The sequence below is a fragment of the Schistocerca americana genome, chromosome X (assembly GCF_021461395.2).
Source record: "Schistocerca americana isolate TAMUIC-IGC-003095 chromosome X, iqSchAmer2.1, whole genome shotgun sequence".
NCBI lineage: Eukaryota > Metazoa > Arthropoda > Insecta > Orthoptera > Acrididae > Schistocerca > Schistocerca americana.
Genome location: NC_060130.1, coordinates 387,066,948 through 387,087,480, shown reverse-complemented (window position 1 = coordinate 387,087,480; position 20,533 = coordinate 387,066,948). Strand labels below are relative to the sequence as shown.

The following is a 20,533-nucleotide window of genomic DNA, read 5'->3' as shown; positions in this document are numbered from 1 at the left end:
GTCCTAAAAGCTCCTGTCACTAGTTGAACCCCGCAGTGGTGCACAGCATCAAGTAAATGCAACGCTGAGGGTGCTGCCGAACCATACACCACACGCCCATAGTCAATTCGGGATTGGACAAGGGCTCTGTAGAGCTGCAGCAAAGTGGAGCAACCTGCGCCCCAATTGGTGTTGCTCAGAGGGCATTGAGGTGCTGCTACCACTTCCACTTAAGCTGACGAAGGTGAGGAAGCCAAGTCAATCGAGCGTCAAAAATCAGTCCTAAGAATCAATATGTCTCCACTACAGTGAGTGGACCATCATGAAGGTAAAGTTCTGGGTCCGGATGAACGGTACGACACCGACAGTAGTGCATGACACACGACTTTGCAGCTGAAAACTAGAACGCGTGGGCTAGAGCCCATGACTGCGCCTTCTGGATGGCTCCCTTTAGGTGCTGTTCACCAACACCAGTACTGGTGGAGCAGTACGAAATGCAGAAATCGTCTGCATACAGGGATGGTGAGACTGAAGGCCCTACAGCTGCTGCTGGACTGTTAATGGCAACTAAAAACAGATAGACACTCAATACAGAGCCCTGTGGGACGCCATTGTCCTGGATATGTGGGGAACTATGGGAGGCATCAACTCGTACACAGGAAGTATGAAACGACAGGAAGTTTTGGATAAAAATCGGAAGCGGGCCCCAGAGACCCCACTCTTACAATATGGCAAGGATACGATGTCGCCAGGTCATGTCATATGCTTCACCTAAGTCAAAAAAGACAGCAACCCGGTGCTGGCATCTGGAAAATGCCATTCGGACACGAGGGATACCAGATTATCAGTGGTAGAGCGACCCTGCCAGAAGTCACCCTGACATGGGGCCAGGAGGCTACACGATTCCAGGACCCATCTCAACCGCCGACACACCAGCGGCTTACAAAGAACGTTGGTGAGGCTAATAGGCCAATAGCTATCCACGTCAAGCATGTTCTTACCAGGTTTGAGCATCGGAATGACGGTGTTCTCACGCCATTGTGATGGAAAGAGACCATCGCACCACATCCGGTTGAAGATGACGAGGAGATGCCGTTTGTAGTCAGGTGAGAGACTGTGGATCCAATCCGGCCCAGCAGTTGTGTCGGGGCAACATGCAAAGGTGCTCAGGAGCTCCCACTCTGTAAATGGGGCGTTATAGGGTTCACTGTGGCGTGTAGCCAACGAAATCACTTTCCCTTCCATCTGCCATTTGAGAGTGCGAGGGTAATTCTCCAAAACAGAGGCACGAGCATAGTGATCAGCAAAGTGCTTGGCAATCGCGTTTGCGTCGATAGATAACACGCCATTTATGTCAACACCAGGAACACCTGTTGGGGTCTGGTACCCAAAAACTCGTTTGGCCTTTGCCCAGTCTTGCGAAGGTGACATATGGCATCCACTGGTCGACATGTACCTCTCCCAACACGCCTGCTTCCATTGTTTGATAAGATGGTGGATGCGGGCACAGAGCTGTTTAAAGGCTACTAGGTGCTTCAGAGAATGGTGCCACTTATGCTGCTGTAGAACTTGCCGACGCTCCCTAATTGTCTCAGCAACTTCCGGCGACAACCAAGGAACTGTTTTTCGCCAAGGGCACCCTAAAGAACAACGGATCGCATTTTCCGCCACAGAAACGATTGTTGTTGTTACCTGCTCAACCACCACATCAATGATACCATGTGGGGGAGATTCAAGGGTGACAGCAGAGGTGAAAGTTTCCCAATCCGCCTTGTTTAAACCCCATTTGGGCAGGCATCCGTGGGCCTGACACCGGGGCAGTGACACAAAGATGGGGAAGTGGTCACTACCACACAGGTCCACATGTGCTCTCCAGTGGATAGATGGGAGAAGGCCAGGACTGCAAACCAAGAGATCAATGGCCGAATATGTGTCATCTGCCACACTGAAATGTGTGGCAGCCTCAGTATTTAAGAGGCACAGAGGCTGAGTTGTGACAGTAAATTTTTGACATCTCGGCCTCGGCCAGTTATAGCTGTACCACCCAACGAGGGGTTATGAGCGTTAAGATCTCCCAAAACGAGGAAAGGTTTAGGGAGTTGATCAATGAATGCAGCCAATGCTTTTAGGGATACTGCACCTTCTGGAGGAAAATATACATTGCAGACAGTTATTTCCTATGTTGTCCTTATCCTGACAGCCACAGCTTCAAGTGAGGTTTGAAGGGGCACAGGTTCACTGTATACTGAGTTCAGGACATATATGCAAACTCCACCTGACACACTATTATAGTTACTATGGTTCCTGTAATATCCCTTATAGCCACGGAGGGCAGGGGTCCGCATTGCCGGCCACCAGGTTTCCTTAAGGGCAATGCAGAAATCTGGTGGAAAGTTGTTGTAGCTCAGCCAGGTGGTGGAAAAAACCGCCGCAATTCCACTTGAGGATGACATCATTGGGAGACTGGGAAGGCATGGAACATTCATTGTGGCAGTTTACGCCTCAAAGTCACCTGCTGCCACTTACTTATTGCCTGAGAAGTCTATACACATTGTGTCTGAGGGTCTGGCGAGATCTAGGTCCTCAGCAGATGCCAAAATCTCCAGCCCATCTTCAGACGTAGAACTTATAGGTAGTGGTGGTGTGGGTGCCACTGCTATTTCCTTTGTCTTAGGGGTCTTCTTTTTGGATGTCTCCCGCTGCTTCTTGTGTTTCCCTGACTGAGAGGACTTCACTGGCTCAGTCTACAGGACTGAGGATGAGCATGAAGCCCTACAACCAGCTGCTTTTGAGCTCTTCAGCCACTGGTTGGTGTCATATTCCCCACTAGCAGAAACCTGGGAAGGGAGTGACCCAAGTGACCCATTCCTAGCGAGAGAATCCGAAGAAGACTTATGCTTCTCCTGCTTAGAAGTGGGGACGGACGTCCCAGATGGTTGGGTGGATGTTGCTCCCGAAGTAGATGGTGTGGGAGCAACACTGAGGGAAATGCCCCTCCCCCTCCCCCACCATCAAAAGGGCAGGTGCAGTCTTAAGGTTCTGAGAGGCGACTGGAGTTGGCGGAGCTGATGATGCCAGAACTGTTGTAGCGGCGGTGTAGGACGACAACATACGTACAGGATGCAGGCATTCAAATTTTCTCCTAGCCTCAGTGTAGGTCAGTCAGTGCAGGGTCTTGTACTCCATGATTTTCCTTTCTTTCTGGAGAATCCTGCTGCCTGGCAAGCAAGGTGAATGGTGCTCTCCGCAGTTGACACAGATAGGAGGCGGAGCACATGGAGTATATGGATGTGATGGTTGTCCATAATCTCGACATGTGAAGCACCGCATCGGGGGAGGGATATAGGGCTTTACATCACACTGGTAGACCATCACCTTGACCTTCTCGGGCAATGTATCACCCTCAAAGGCCAAGATGAAGGTACCGGTGGCAACCTGATTATCCATCGGACCCCGTGGGACACAGCAGATGAAATTTACACCTCGCCGCTCTAAATTGGGGTGCAGCTCATAGTCAGACTGCAAAAGAAGGTCCCTATGAAATATAATACACTGGACCTTATTTAAACTCTTATGTGGCGTGATGGTAACAGAAACTTCCCCAACTTGTTACAAACGAGTAATGCCCGTGACTGAGCAGAGGATGCTGTTTTGATCAAGACTGACCCAGATCTCATTTTGGACAATCCCTCCACCTCCCCAAGCTTGTCCTCTAAATGCTCAACAAAAAATGAGGCTTCATCATCATGAAAGATTCCCCAACAGCTCTCAAACATACAAGGTACCGGGATGAATAAGATCCGCTGCCATCCTTAGCCTGACATTCCTCCCATGGTGTGGCCATGGAGGGGAATGATTCGAGGTCATACTTCTGTGCGTTGAATTGAGCTTCTGAACGCTTAGAGGCTGCTGGTGTTTCACCACCAGCAAGAGATGATGGACTACACTTCATCGCGTGCCATCCACCCTGATGCCACCCACTCCGACCAGGGGGCCTCCCCACGGGGGCCACGCAACCGCCAAAGGCCACCTGGCAGGATGGACATTGCCGGGAGTCCCAATGCCCCAGGAGTCCCAGTTTGGTCCACCTGATTTTCATCTGTTTCCAAAACTTTACTTGAATAGTGATGTAGAATATTAATAATGTTTGTTTTATTCAGAAAGCTTTAAAAGTTTTCACATAAAGGATTCGTAGGCATTAGTTTTCACCATGCCCTCATACATTTAGCCGCATTTTGCACTGGGTCATTCCATATCAAATCACCCAGTAAAAAATAAATTTTACACCCACCTCCTTAGATTTTAATGAAATTTGGCTCAAATGGTTCTAATACCATCCTGACAACACCTGCACACAATTTTTTTTGCTGTATCTCTTACAGTTTTTTTTTTTTTATAAATTTTTAAAGTTTTTATGTTTTGTGTTTTCCGAACCTTTGGAAATAGTAAATTTAATTTGTATTCAAAACTTTAAAATTGCTTATCTTAAAAACTCTTTTTGATAACATCATGAATTTTTGCAGCAAGTTTATTTATTATACATATTTGAAGATAAAAATGATACTATTAAAATATATTAATATTTTCTATGAAAAAAAATATATGTAATTTTTTTTTAACGGATGTTTCGTTTTATAAGAATTGCAATATCTAGAGTCTCAGACCTGATGGAATGCTCAAATTTGTTTTAATTTACTCTTAAACATATAGACTACTTGATAAAACAAAAATAATGATGGATTTTAACATGTTTATTAATTATAGTAGATTACATTAGAATTATGTACAAAGATAGTGTACTTACGACACTTATGTATAACCCAACTGATTGCTTGAAACACTGAATTTTTTGAGCAATTTTGTCTTTTTAATAAACATTAATGCTGATTCAAACTGTTTTTCCACTTCATCCATGAGCTTGCAGTTCTTTTGATACGGTCTTTTTTGAAGTAATACATTCCTCCAGTGCCACTTGATTGAGGTGCGTCTACTACACAGACTATGTGCTCCAAAGGCACTATGCAAGAATCTTCTCTTTCAGGCCAATAAAATGATGCAGCTGGTCCTGAAGGATGTAGAAATAGAATTTCTGCATCTTCTTCATCATTGAATATTGTTTTTACCAGTCCAAAGTACCAGTTACCATCACAATTTGCAGCCACATAGCTATTTATGGATGGTTCAACACAAACCCAATCAGAAGAAGAATGGAAAGAAAAGACTAAGGAGGGTTTTACATTATCTGTAGTCCTTCTAATTTCAAGGTTGTTTGTTGGAAGTGGTTTGAAGTTATGAAAACTTCTTGTTCCAGGAATGGTTCGGGTTGCTGAAAAACGTTTTTCTAGTTTTAACTGTAGCAAATCAGCTTCTTTTTTGTCAATAAAGTGAAAATGAATGTTTTAAATATTTTTTTCACAAAACTTGTACACATCGATTGCTGTTATTATTTGTTCTTCGTCTGAAAGCTGTAGACTGGCTTTCCTTAAAATTCTTTTAATAGTTCCTCCTAGGCCATCACAAATTGACTTCCCATGACTTGTTGCAAAAAAAAGAGTGTTGGGCCTTCAAATTAAAGTCTCTCAAGTGTTCAGTCAAATTTTTAAAACTGTTTCTATTTTTGTACTGCCCAGCACAACCATCTGTAAAGTAGTGAACTGAGTCAATATCAGTATGATGTAATGACAGCCACTTTGTAATTTCCTTTTTGTACAAAGTTAACAAAACCAGTATCATGTTCTTGGTCATCACTAATAAAACAGTGGTTGGAAACAAAAACATTGTTGGGTGTAGAGTACAACCACCTCTATTCCAGTGGTAACTTTCGATCTCATTTTGTATAACAAAGGAATAATTTTCACTGAAATCCATCACAATAATTGCTGTTTTGGGTGGTGGGTCTTCTTTCAATCTTTTAAAGGCTGCTGATTGGGATTTTGCTATAAACGAGTGCGGGGTGAGCTTTTCCAATGACCTTACCAATAAAGAAATGTAGTCTTCAACACTGATAGACTGTTTGATCATTTCTGCCCTGTCTGTGTTAACCCACTGACTTATTACAATTTCTTCTTCTTCACTTAGTTTTTCACTTAAGTACTCAGTTAGTGCAGTATTTGCAGGACAGCTGTCGCAATGATGTAGCATGCAGTTTTGGTTTTTCGTGTTGCACACAAGCATCTTAATTAGGTCTTTATAAGATTCTTCAATTTTCACAGCATCCAGTAATAGTTTAACATTCTGGTGGATACTGCATACACATACAATGTGTGTGCCTGCAGCACCGGCAAGGATACACCATTTAGGTCTCGAGAAACAAAATTTTGAAAATCCTACTTCTACCTCAGGATTCTCCCATTTGAAAGAATAATAGAGTTCTCTCAAGTTACACAAAATGAGTCTTTTTTGCATGTACACAATTTTTTGAACACTTACTTTGTCTTTTGTTCCAGGTAGCACTCTGGAACTTTCATCCTTTTCATAAAAATCTGTTACAAGTCTTACTGTATTTTCAGAAAGTGTTTTACCTTTTTTTGGACCAGGAGTTTCCAAAATACCCTTTTCAGATTTTAGCTTTCTAGCTTGTCGCACCATGTACTCACTCACATTAAATTCTTTCATCACTTTATTTCGACTCCAAGAACCTGGAGCCAAGGTCAGAATCTGGATTTTTCTAGACCTCCCAACAGATGAAATCTTCTCTTTCATAAGAGAAATCATTACATCAAAATCCTTTGCTTTCTCAACCACACTTGTATCTTCTTCGTCATCATCAGAACTTGGTGCATCATATTTTAATGCTTTTGAAACCGCCTTTTTTTGCAGTCTTTTCAATACTGCTAACCTTCCTTTTAAAATAAGACCCTTCACTTTGTTCTGACAAGCCATGAAGCTTTATCGGTGTTAAACCTAAACTATCAAGAGCAATGTTTGTTTGTACGAGGGATTCATTTCTGGATTCCTATGATTCTAATTCAACCATGACTTCATCATCTGTTTCACTTTCATTGACTTCAACTCTTAATTTTTCCTCACAAAAGTTATGGCATGTTGAACAAAGCTTTTGTCCAGGTTTTATGCTAATATTTTTTGTCAGTAATTGTTTAGAAAGATAAAAGCCTACACTTCTCAACAATTTTTTGATAGGCTTTTTGTATTTTTTTAGTGGGTCTACACATGTTGTTTGATACTTTTCAAAAACATTTAAAAAGTAGTAGCTGTTGTGTGAACATATATTCTTAAATTCACACAGATTAATTCCAGATCGTAAGTGGATCAAATCTTTTTCTTCCTCACTCAATTCAGATACCGGTTGTAACTTTTTTGAAGGTGTGTAGGTTGTTTGGAAACAGTCAGATTTTTTAAATAACCCTACGCTACAGGTTTGAATATCTGACATACTGATTTCACTTTTGGTCTGATTACTGTTCTGGTTACTTTTATAGGATATTGGAAAAGAATCTCTGTAAACTAAGTAACAGTACTTACTGAAAGTTCGAATAAACTTAATAAAATACTATCCAAGCACTATTTAACACTGTAATAATTTTTTACTTCAAAACACAGGAGTAACAAAACAAACTCCAAGTGTACATTGTTACTCCAAGAAGACAAAAACTTATTTTCGGTGTCTAAGTCACTTGGCACTTTTTATTTTTAAAATATAATTAATATTATTTTAAAAATTAGATAACTATTAAACAGGTTAAAAAGCCAACATAATTTTTCTTTTATCTAATAGCCTACACAATTAAGAGTATTTTAAAGCAAATTTGAGCTTTCTATCAGGTCATTTCATTTGGAAGATTTTAATATATCTTTATGGTAATTTTTTAAACATTTCGATATGATACACAAACTTATTCCAAAATTTCATACTGATATCTTGAGTATTCTTTAATATACAAATTTTTTTAGTTGTGAGGACACGTTTAAGTTACGATTTCCGACTGCTGAAACAACGCCAAATCTAGAAACTTTAAAAATTTATTAAAAAAACTGTGCGAGATAGAGCAAAAAAATTTTACAAGTGCTTTCAGGATGATAAAAGAAGTAATTGTACCAAGTTTCATCAAAATCTGACATGGTTGGTGTCAAGGCCTGGGTGACTTGACATGGAATGACTCCAATACAATTTTAACATTGAAAACATACTGTTGAATCACACGTAGAGTGAAGTACCAGAAGCATCTTATTACTAAACCCAATTTCTAATTTAAGATATTAAAACATGCACAGCTATAGTACAACCAAATAATTCAGGGAAAGTGACAACTGACTGTGAGAAGAGGTGGAGGATATGCTTTACGGTTACAGTAAAATTAATATTTAAAAAGTTACAGATTTAGTTACCATATAGTAACATCAGAACTTCTTCTGGCACTGGAAATTCATTTTGAGTGATCAGTAACTCAGCTACCAGTGTTGCACATGAACCGACAGTCTCCATGGTCTTTTCTACATTCTCCCACTGCCAATCCGGATCAAGAGGTCTGTGATCAATAACCTCAATCACATACGGCTTAAGAGAAGTGTCCTTATCAGAGAGGGCATGGTGGTCAACCAGCACAATCCCCAATTCACTAGATGACATTAGTAAATCGAAGTTAATTGTGTCTCTGTAAAAGGACAGTTGAGAGGATTAGAAGATTCAAAAGTTACAGCAGTTATTTGCACATTACTCATAATTACATACATTAGATACAAATGCTGTCAAAGAGAATGCTGCATGCCCATAGGTTTTAAGTTCCTATAGTAATAAATTCCTTTTCAAATGATAAATACCTGCAGAAAAAGCTTTCATGACTACAAGCTCAGAATAATACCAATTCCTTACCATATCTGAGTAGTTAACACGCCAGCTAATCAGACCTCCTGCATACATTGAAGTCTTGCTAATAATATTAAATGAAGGCATGAATTCTGTTAAACGATCTTTTGCCAATCATTGTATTAAACATGTCTGTACACATCAAGAAACTTTTCTGAAAATTCAAAAATATCTTAACATTTACAGGTTGTATTGCTAATTATGAACTGACAGTTCAATTTAGGATACTCTAATATGATTGTCACTGAATCCTTCCAAAGATGCCCAAATCTACTGCTGCACATTTTCCATGAAAGTGTCATTATCGACAAACAAGCAGCTGAATACACACCAACACAAATTAATTAAAATGAAGTCTGAAATTTTGTTTATCATTTATATCTGTTGCCATACATACTGCTCGACCTGTACCACTTAAATGCAGTAATGGTACAGAATATAAATGTAAATGTAGAAATGTTTTGATAGGTGACTGAAGCATATTCTCCAATGAAAATTTTCACATAAGCAACTTAAAATAGCGGCTGGTAGCGGACATGTTGCTTTGGCATATGGTTTAAAGCACAGGTGTCTCAGAAAGATTTGTTTTCACAATACTATTTTCTACATGCATGAAGATAGAAATTTTGGGGAAATTTTAACTTGTGCACAGAAACTAAAAGCTTACCTCAGTGTCAATTGCAAGTTTGCAATTCACATGGTGGCTTGTAGTCGTATCCTTGGTACAACAACCTCACCGATTTGTTCATTTATTACACAATGTCATCAAGTCGAGATAGTGACAACACAGCAAGAAAAGGCTTTTAGTGTTCTCTACTTCAACATGTGCAATTCAGTTACAACTGTGTGGCATGGTTTATGTTGTGAATACAGCAGTGCACCTTCTACAACAAGACATCAATGGCATCAGCAAATTAAAACACTGTTTATGTAAGGAAAAATCACTTATAGCTTCCACGCTCATTCATCTGAAGTGATTTAGGGATATCATGGAAAATCTGAATCTGGATGGCTGGACGTTAATTGGAACCATCCTTTAAGTATGAGTCCAATGCCTTTCCATTCCACTGCCTGACTTGCTGCACTCAGAATAGCTATTTTCTGAAATATTAATCATAGATCAGACGAGCTGAAATGAACATCTATACTTTTATTACAGAATGCCACAAGGTCAACAATTTCTTTTAACTTGTCTTTTTTGTATGGTGGAAACTGTACAAACCCTGAACATCCACACAGAGATGAACTGACTAGACAACACTGTTGCCTTTTTTCATTGCCACAGTTTGAATTCCATCTCCAACAACAGTGTGATATAGGACGTTATCAATGCCAATTACAAAGGGCGTGTTATATTTACATTGTCACATGAACCAATTAAAGCTCATGATTCACTTCATAATTATTTGTTTTCCTTGGCTAATAAATGAGGAGACAGTCAAGGTGTAGGAGAGAATTTTTGCACCATTTACCATGTAAACAGCAGTAACTCTACAAAAACTATAGTCTATCCAGTCTTTTCTGAAACAATTATCAGCATTAATCTACATTCCATCCAGCCACATTGTTTCCAAATGGTGCCCTCATAATATCTCTTATAAACTGAGAGTGCCATGCAACGCCACTTCATTCAATAACTGTGTCCACATGTCCCTTAAACTGTGGTACTTCACAATTACTAACAAAAAATTGTTACCACTGAATAATTTTGCCTTGCAAAGAGTAAAAAAAAAAAAATACCCCATGGTCCCTATCAAAATATTCCTGCATATCTGTTTACACAAAGTGAAAAAATGCTGAATTCTACATTCAGCAACCACATTTTTCTGCACACTTTCACTGTGACTGTCTTCAGATATTCTGTTAGTTGGTTGGTTGGTTGGTTGGTTGGTTGGTTTAAAGGCAGGAAAAGGGACCAAACTACAATGTCATCAGTCCCTTGTTCCTAATAAAACAATCCCACAAGTGTGAGAATAATACGGACGAAACATATAACACAAAATGGAGAGAAAGGAAAAGCCACAAGAATGAAGGGAAGGCAACGAACACTAAAAGGAACCAAAGAGGACAAGAAAGCAACAGAGACACTAGAAACAGAAGAGAGTAAAACATGAAAGCAGATTACAGTGCCTGGCCGACCACGAGAATAAAAAGGGAAAGCCAGCCACTCTGCAACACATTAAAACCGCCACCCTAGAAGCACTACGGTTGAGGACACAAACGGACAAAGGACATGCGTTAAAATTTACATCGAAGTATAAAACCCACTCTCATGGATAAAACGTAAAACTAAAGCTGCTGTGGAGGCATTGTCGCCCAACACCGAAGGCAGGGTGATGGGAAAGTTAAAAGTCGGCGACCGAGCAGCTAAAAGTGGGCAGTCCAGCAAGAGGTGGACAACTGTCATTTGAGAGCCACAGCGACACTGAGGTGGGTCCTCGCGACGGAGAAGGTAACCATCCATTAGGCCGGTATTACACTATCAAATTTCTTTGTCAAAGATATTTGATGGTGTAATAAGAACTTTGTCAAATGTTGTCCAATATTTGATCAAATCTAGGGCCTCGCTGTAGATTTGATCAAAGAAATCGCTTGTCTTCTGTTCACTGCAATGTGACATGTTACCACATGGAGCGCTAGCATCGCTGCAGCGTTCTGTCGTCTGTAGTGTTTTTATAAACATTGCCGGTAAATACAATTGGTATGTGCCGACAACTACAAAATTAATAGAGCTGTATGAAGCTGATGAGGCACTTTACAGCGTGAAGCACCCTAAATACAGAAATAGATTAAGAAGATTGGAGACCTGACCGAACCGAACCGAACATAACCCTCTCCTGTAGCAAGGAATCGGAGTGTTACAGTGAGCCTGTTTTCTGAAGATGTAGCAGTTTTTAAGTGAATATTGTGCTTTGTGATATGAGGATACACTTCACTGAGCACATACAGAAATGTATGCTCATCCATTCTTAAGTAATTGACGTACGACTTGACATCATCCACTGTAAGCTCATGTAACAAGTTTTGTTGAATGCTTTTATCGTGTCGTCGTAAAACCCACGGCTTCACCCAGATCAGATTAGTTTTTTGTTCCATAGATCCATACTGAGGAGATCCTCGTGGATGTGGAACATGACAATTTTTTTTAAGCTGAAATAACAATACTAATAGTATGAATAAATACATCATTTTTCTATTAAAAATTTCGTCAATGGAGTTGGCCACTAGTAAGTCTTTCAGGCTCCTTTTAAACTGATCTTTATTTGTAACTAAATTTTTTGTGTTTCCTGGCAAATTATTGAAAATGAGTGTTCCTGAGTAGTGGACCCCTTTCTGCACTAAAGTAAGTGCTTTTAATTCCTTGTGCAGATCATTTTTGTTCCTGGTATTGTATGTATGAACTGAGTTGTTTGCTGGAAAAGAGATATATTATTTAGGACAAATTTCATTACAGAGTAAATATACTGAGAGGCAGTAGTTAGTATACCCAGTTCTTTGAAGAGGTTTCTGCAGGACGTCCGTGAATTTACTCCACAAATAATACGTATTGCACGCTTTTGGACTCTGACAACTTTTGTTTGACCTTAAGATTTACCCCAAAATAATATACCATATGACATTATGGAATGAATGTAGGCAAAGTATGCAAGCCTTTTCATTTTTATGTTGCCTATGTCTGCTAAAAATGGAATTGCAAATACAGATGCAGTTCTGTGGTGTGCTCCTCCCAACTGAATTTATTATCAAGTTGTAATCCCAGGAATTTAAGACTGTCAACCTTGTATGTATGGTTCCTTTTTCCCCACTTCTTTTCCACATATGCACACAATTCAATTGCGGTACATGCAACTGCTGCGGTTAATAACAAGTTGTTGTCAGCCATCTTGAACTTCGACGAAAAATTTGATGACAGTGTAATACCCCTTCTAGTGCTATGTCAAAGATCTTTGTCAAATATATTTGACGGAATATTTGACCACATCTTTGATCAAATCTTTGACAAAGAAATTTGATAGTGTAATACCAGCCTTAGCCACGTATGGCCAATGCGGAGCCAGCAGAGGACAACTGATTCCCTGCAAGAGGCCTGCATGGAAGACATCCACACATTCATAGTCTCCTTAATGACACGAAGTTTGTTGTGCGTACTGTTATGCCATTCCATCTCCGGAAGCCGGAAGACCCTGCGGTGTAAGATAGAACGCAGTTCAGCTTCGAAGATGCTTATCTCCAGAAGCAGTTTCCGCGTTGCCTGTTTGGTCAGCCTGTCGGCAAGTTCGTTGCCGGGGATACCGACGAGTCCTAGGGTCCACACAAACACCATGGAATGGCGGAACTGTTCCAGAGCATACACGGACTTCTGAATAGATGCTACCAGAGGGTGACGAGAGTAGCACTGCTCAATAGCTTGTACACTGCTCAATGAGTCAGTACACAGAAGAAATGACTCACCAGGGCATGAGCGGATGTACTCCAGAGCACGAGATATGGCCACCAGCTCTGCAGTGAAAAATCTGCTGCCAACTAGCAAGGAGTGCTGCTCAATATGTCCTCCTTGAACATATGCGAAGCCTATGTGACCATCAGCCATCGAACTGTTGGTGTAAACCACTTCAGAGCCCCGGAACACGCAAAGAACCGAGAGGAAGTGACAGCGGAGAGCGGCGGTGTTAACGGAATCCTTAGGGCCATGCAAAAGTTCCAGACGAAGCTGCGACCGAGGCCTACACCATGGAGGCATATGTCAACGGGCCAGAAGAAGAGGTGGTAAAGGGAAGGACTCCACTTCGGAGAGAAGGGACCGCACGCAAACTGCAATCGTTAGCCCAAATCTGGTCCACCGATGTGGGAGATGGACTGCCGCGGGCAGGAAAAGGAGACAGTAATTCGGATGCTCAGGGGCAATATGAATATGTGCTGCGTAACTGCCGAGCAGTTGTGCACGTCCAATCTGAAGTGGAGATGACACCAGCCTCCACCAGTACGCTGGTCACCAGACTCATCCTAGAAGCTCCTGTCGCTAATCAAACCCCACAGCGGTGCACAGGGTCGAGTAAATGCAACGCTGAAGGCGCTGCCAAACCATAACCACACTCCCATAGTCAATTCGGGATTGGACAAGGGCTCGGTAGAGCTGCAGCAGCATACAGTGATCTGCACCCCAATTGGTGTTGCTCAGGCAACGGAGGGCATTGAGGTGCTGCCACCACTTCTGCTTAAGCTGACAAAAATGAGGGAGACAAGTCAATCTAGCATCGAAAACCAGACCTAGGAATTGATCAGATGTTGCTGTCTGAAAAAGGCTGTTCGGATGGTAGACTCGATGGACACGAGATTATCAGTGGTAGAGCAACCCTGGCAGAAGCTGCCCTGACATGGAGACAGCAAGCCATGTTACTCAAGGACCCAACCCAACCGCCGACATACCACACGTTCCAGCAGCTTAAAAAGAATGTTGGTGAGGCTGATGGGCTGATAGGTATCCACATCAAGCGGGCTTTAACCGGGTTTGAGCACCGGAATGATGGTGCCCTCCCACCATTGCGATCGAAAGATACCATCGCACCAGATCAGGTTGAAGATGACGAGAAGATGTCGCTTGTAGTCAGATGAGAGATGTTTATCTATCTGGCTGTGGATGCGATGAGGCCCCGGAGCTGTGTCGGGGCAATGTGCAATGGCACTGAGGGGCTCCCACTCTGTAACTGGGGCGTTATAGGATTCACTGCAGCATATAGTGAATGAGAGGACGTTCCCTTCCAGACGCCATTTGAGTGTGAGAAAAGCTGGCGTGTAATTCTCTGACGCAGAAGCTCGAACAGAGTGCTCGGCAATCACGTTGCGTAGGTACATAACTATCCATTTATGGTAACACCGGGGACAGCTATTGGGGCCCGGTACCTGAAAAGACATTTGAACTTTTGCCAGACTTGGGAAGGTGATGTGGGGCACCCAATGGTGGAGAAGTATCCCTCCCAACACTCCTCCTTCCATTCTTTGATAAGGTAGCGAACACGGGCACGGAGCTGTTTAAAGGCTATGAGGTGCTCCAGGGAAGGGTGCTGCTTATGCCACTGTAGAGCTCGCCGACGCACCTTAATTCCTTCAGCAACTTCCGGCGACCACAAAGGTACTGCCTTACGCCTCGGGCACCCTAAAGAGAGAGGGATCGCGTTTTCTGCCACAGAAACAATTGTACTAGTCACCTGCTCAACCATCACATGTATGTTACCGTATGGGGGAGATTCAGCGGTGACAGCAGAGGTGAAAGTTCCCCTGTCCGCCTTGTTCAAAGCCCATCTGGGCATGCATCCATGTGCCTGACGCCAGGTCAGTGACAGGAAGATGGGGAAGTGGTCACTACCACACAGATCATCATGTGCCCTCCAGTAGATAGATGGGAGAAGTCCTGAGCTGCAAATTGATAAATCAATGGCCGAGTAACTACCATGAGCCACACTGAAATGTGTGGCGGCCGCAGTATTTAAGAGGCAGAGGTCGAATTCCGACAGTAAAGTTTCAATCTCTCTGCCTCACCCAGTAAGCATGGTACCACCCCACAAGGGGTTATGGGCATTAAAATCTCGCAGAAGTAGGAAAGGTTTAGGGAGTTGATCAATCAGTGTAGCTAATACATTCAGGGGTACTGCACCATCTGGAGGAATATATACATTGCAGACAGTTATTTCCTGTGTCATCCTTTTTCTGACAGCCACAGCTTTAAGAGGGGTTTGAAGGGGCACATGTTCACTACAAACCGAGTTTAGGACATAAACGCAAACTCCACCTGACACTCAATTATAGTCATTACGGTTCCTGTAATATCCCTTATAGCTGTGGAGTGGTGGAGTGCAGGGGTCCGCATTGCTGGGAAACAGGTTTCCTGGAGAGCAATGCAGATAGCAGGTGTATAGCTTAAAAGTTGCCGTAGCTCAGCCAGGCAGTGGGAAAAACTGCCGCAATTCCACTGGAAGACGACATCATGAGACTGGGAAGGCATGGAACATTCAATGAGGCAGTGTACGCCTCAGAGTCACCTGCTGCCACCGATTTATTGCCTGAGCAGTCTATATCCATTGCGTCTGAGGGTCTGGTGAGATCTAGGTCCTCAGCGGACGCCAAAATCTCCACCCCATCCTCAGCCGCAGAGCTTGTAGGTAGCGGTGGTGTGGGTGCCACCGCAATTTCCTTGGTCTTGGGGGTTTTATTTTTGGATTTCTCTCGCTGCTTCTTGAGTCTCTCTGGCTGGAAGGACTTCACTGGTTCAGTCTCCGAGACACAGGATGAGCTTGAAGCCCTACAACCAGCTCCTTTTGGGCTCTTCAGCCACTGATGTGTGTCATCTTTCCCACTAGAAGAAACCTGGGAAGGGAGTGACTCAAGGGACCCCTTCCTAGGGAGAGAAAGCGAAGAAGACTTACGCTTCTCCGGCTTAGAAGTGGGGAAAGATGACGCTGATGGTTGGGGGGGGGGGGGGGGAGAGAGGGGTTGCTCCCAAAGTAGATTTACATCTACATATATACTCCGCTAGCCACCAAGCGGTGTGTGGCGGAGGGCACAGTTCCCACCAAAGTCGTATTCCCCCTCTCTGTTCCACTCAGGGATCGCGCGAGGGAAAAATGACTATCTGAACTCCTCAGTACGAGCTCTTATTTCCCTTATCTTTGAATGGTGATCATTGCGTGGTTTGAAAGTTGGTGGTAATAATATACGCTCCACATCCTCCGTGAAGATCGGATTTAGGAATTTAGTGAGCAGCCCCTTCTGTTTAGCGCGCCGTCTATCTGCAAGTGTGTCCCACTTCAAATTTTTTCTACGAGATTTGTAACGCATTCGCAATAGCTAAATATACCAGCCACAAATCTTACCGCTATTCTTTGGACCTTCTCAATCTCTTGAATCAGACCCAATTGGTAACGGTACCATACAGACAAACAATACTCCAAGACTGGATGAGCTAATGTATTGTAAGCTATTTCCTTTGTTAAAGGACGGCGTCGCTTCAGGTTTCTACCAATAAACTGCAATCTAGAGTTCACCTTACCTGTTACTTGTGCAATCTGATCATTCCATTTGAGATCATTTCAAACAGTTACACCCAGGCACTTGATGGTCGTTACCGCTTCCAAAGACTGGGCATTTATTTTGTACTTGTACATTAGTGGGGATTTTCGCCTTGTTATACGCAGTAGGTTACACTTACTAATATTGAGAGATAACTGTCAGTCATTACACCACGCATTTATTTTCTGCAAATCTTCATTGATTTGTTCACAACTTTCGTGTGATACTACTTTCCTATAGACTACAGCATTATAGGCAAAAAGTCTAGGGCAGCTGTCAATACTATCAACCAGGTTGTTTATGTAAATAGTGAAAAGCAGAGGACCTATTATGCTGCCCTGGTGCACACCTGAAGTTACTCTTGTTTCTGTTGAAGTCACCCCATTCAGAACGACATACTATTTCCCGTGTTAGAAAACTTTCTATCCAACCACATATGTCATCAGATAGACCATAAGCACGCACTTTTTGTAGCAAGCGACAGTGCAGAACTGAGTCGAACAGCTTTCGAAAGTCGAGAAATATGGCATCAACCTGGGAGCCGGTATCTATAGCCTGTTGTATATCATGCACAAAGAGGGCCAGCTGTGTCTTGCATGACCGCTGTTTCCTAAAACCGTGCTGGTTTCTGCAGATGAGATTCTCAGAGTCTAGGAAGGTCATTATGTCTGAATACAAAATATGTTCCAGGATTCGACAACAAATCGATGTCAGTAAAATTGGCCAGTAAGTATGTGCATACAATTGTACAATTGTCTACCCTTTTTATAGATCGCTATGACCTGGGCCTTCTTCCAATCCTGTGGAACTTTCCGCTGTTACAATGATCCCTGATAGATGATGGATAAGAATGGTGCTATATTTGTAGCATAGTCGACATAAAATCATAAAGGGATACCCTCTGGGCTAGATGCCTTCCTGGCATCTAAGGATCTTAACTGTTTTACAATCCCAGATACACTAAACACTATTTCAGCCACTATTTCGTTTGTTCCGTAATTGGAAGGGGGAATGGTGCTGCAGTCCTCTACCGTAAACGAGTTTTTGAAAGCTTGGTTTAGTACTTCGGCCTTCTGTTTATCATCAGTTAAATTAACCGTACTGTCAGCAAGAGAAGGTATTGAATTATTTGTAGCATTCATTCATAGATTTTACGTACGACCTTATTTTTAGAATCTGCAGATAAAATATTGCTTTCAATTTCGTTAAAAGAATCTCTCTTTATCCTTCTGACAGCTGCTTTCATTTCGTGTAATTTCTGTTTGTCAGTGGGGCAACAGGGAGGGAAATGCCGTTGACCCCCCAATCTCGCTCTGAGAGGTGACCTGGGTTGGCGGAGCTGATGGTGCCGGAACTGTTTTAGCGGTGGCGTAAGACGATGTCATATGCACAGGATGCAGGCATTCACAAATTTTCTATTAGCCTCAGTTTAGGTCAGTCTGTCCAGGGTCTTGTACCCCATGATTTTCCTTTCTTTCTCGATAATCCTGCAGTCAGGCGAGCAAGGCGAAAGGTGCTCTCCGCCGTTGACACAGATGGGAGGCGGTGCACATGGAGTATTGGGATATGATGGGTGCCCACAATCTCGGCACATGATGCTTGAAGCACAGTGGTAAGACATATGCAACTCTTAAACCACCGCATCGGGGGAGGGATATAGGGCTTTACATTACAGTGGTAGACCATCACCTTGACCTTCTCGGGCAATGTATCACCCTCAAATGCCAAGATGAAGGCACCGGTGGCAACCTGATTATCCTTCGGACCCCGGTGGAAACGCAAGAAGAAATGTACACCTCGCCGCTCTATATTGGTGCGCAGCTCATCGTCAGACTGCAAAACAAGGTCCCTGTGAAATATGATACCCTTGACCATTTTTAAGCTCTTATGGGGTGTGATGGTTACAGAAACATCCCCCAGCTTGTCACAAGCGAGTAACGTCCGTGACTGGGCAGAGGATGCCGTTTTGATCAAGACTGACCCAGACCTCATTTTGGACAATCCCTCCACCTCCCCAAAATTGTCCTCTAAATGCTCAACAAAAAACTGAGGCTTCATCGTCATGAAAGATGACCAATCAGCTCTCGAACATACAAGGTACCGTGGCGAATAAGATCGCTGCCATCCTTAGACTGAGGTTCCTCCAATAGTGAGGCCTGGAGGGGAATTATTTGGGGTCATACTTCTGTGCATTGAATTGAGCTCGTGATCACTTAGAGACTGTTGGTTTTTCAGCAAGAGATGATGTACTACGCTTCATCACGTCATCCACCCTGATGCCACTCACTCCGACCAGGGGCCCTCCCCACAGGTGCCACCCAGCCGCAGCAAAGGCCACCTGGCAGGATGGCCACTGCTGGGAGTCCCGATACCCCAGGGGGATGGACATCTACCCCCTAGGCATATGTGGGGAGTTAACAGTGCAGTCATCAGCAGAGTGATCCCTGTGTGGTCAGGGGGCTACAACCAATAGGGTACATGGTGGCTCCACCACAACAGACTGCCTACCATGCTGGATATCAGGTGCAAAGAAGTCCATGGTCATCACTGATGCAGAAAGCGACACTGCATAGTGTATGGTGGAAAACGCACCCAGGAAGGTGTCCTCGCCCAAGAGATGGAGAATGGGCACGACTGCAATGCAACAATGACAAAGTGGGCTAAAGATCTCAATGCATGATGGACATGATGCACCCTGTAAAGCACCCTTCCCCAATTGGCTCACTCTTTGGGAAAATTTTGAAGAATGGAGGTCAAACCCTACAGGGGACGATCACATAAAGGCCGAAATGTGTGAAACTCCTTTTAGTTGCCTCGTACGATAGGCAGGAATACCTCGGGCCTATTCTAACCCCCATACCCGCAGGGGGATCAGACATTCTGTCACAAAATTAGTTCGATAGAGACACGAAACACATAATGAAAACTTGTCATAACCATTACGTAAGTGGCCACATGTGCCAACCACATCACATAGTAATATGACAACAAGAAACACATGACAGGACAAAGAATGTTTTCTGGTTGGTTGTTGCAGAAGTAGCTGCCTCTTAAACAACTCACTGCCAGTCACTTTGTTACATTGGTTTAGGTGTACGATGAGTTGACCACACATCATGTTAACACACACACACACACACACACACACACACACACACACACACACACACACACTTCACTTCAGGTGATCAATAATGCACTTAATGGTGGACTAGTATTGGTCAGACAGAGGGAAGCAAATTATTATTTGTGGGGATTTCAATGTAGATCTTCTGAAAGAGTTTGATGAGAAGAATGATCTTGAAGTATTATCCAGTTCCTTCAACCAGACATCAGTTATTGCTTCTTGCACTCTTGAAGTATACGAAAGCAGGACACTGATATATATTTTCACAGACCAAACATAAATTTAATTAAATAAAATTAGCCTGTTAAAAATTGTCTTTCGGATCATGATGCACAGCTAGTTATAGTAGTTGACATAGTAACGTAAAACAGTCTTCCAAAATGTGTGTTCAATTAACAATTTAAAAATTGAAACTCTTCGGGTATGGGTTTAGTGTTGTAGGATTGCTGAATCCAATGATGCACACTATACCACGTGTAATAAGCAGTATTTTATTACTCAAAAGCACACATATACAGTTATATACATTCTTGATGTGT

At 42.7% G+C, this 20,533-nt stretch overlaps 1 protein-coding gene across 1 annotated transcript in view; it reads right to left on the bottom strand.

Annotated features, from left to right (window-relative positions):
• The window catches only part of LOC124555481 (exopolyphosphatase PRUNE1-like), a 158,379-nt gene that overhangs the window by 124,418 nt on the left and 13,428 nt on the right, over positions 1-20,533 (bottom strand). The window contains exon 3 of the mRNA XM_047129405.1: positions 8,326-8,591. Within this exon, the coding sequence (XP_046985361.1) occupies positions 8,326-8,591 (266 nt within the window). The remainder of the gene's footprint in view (positions 1-8,325; positions 8,592-20,533) is intronic.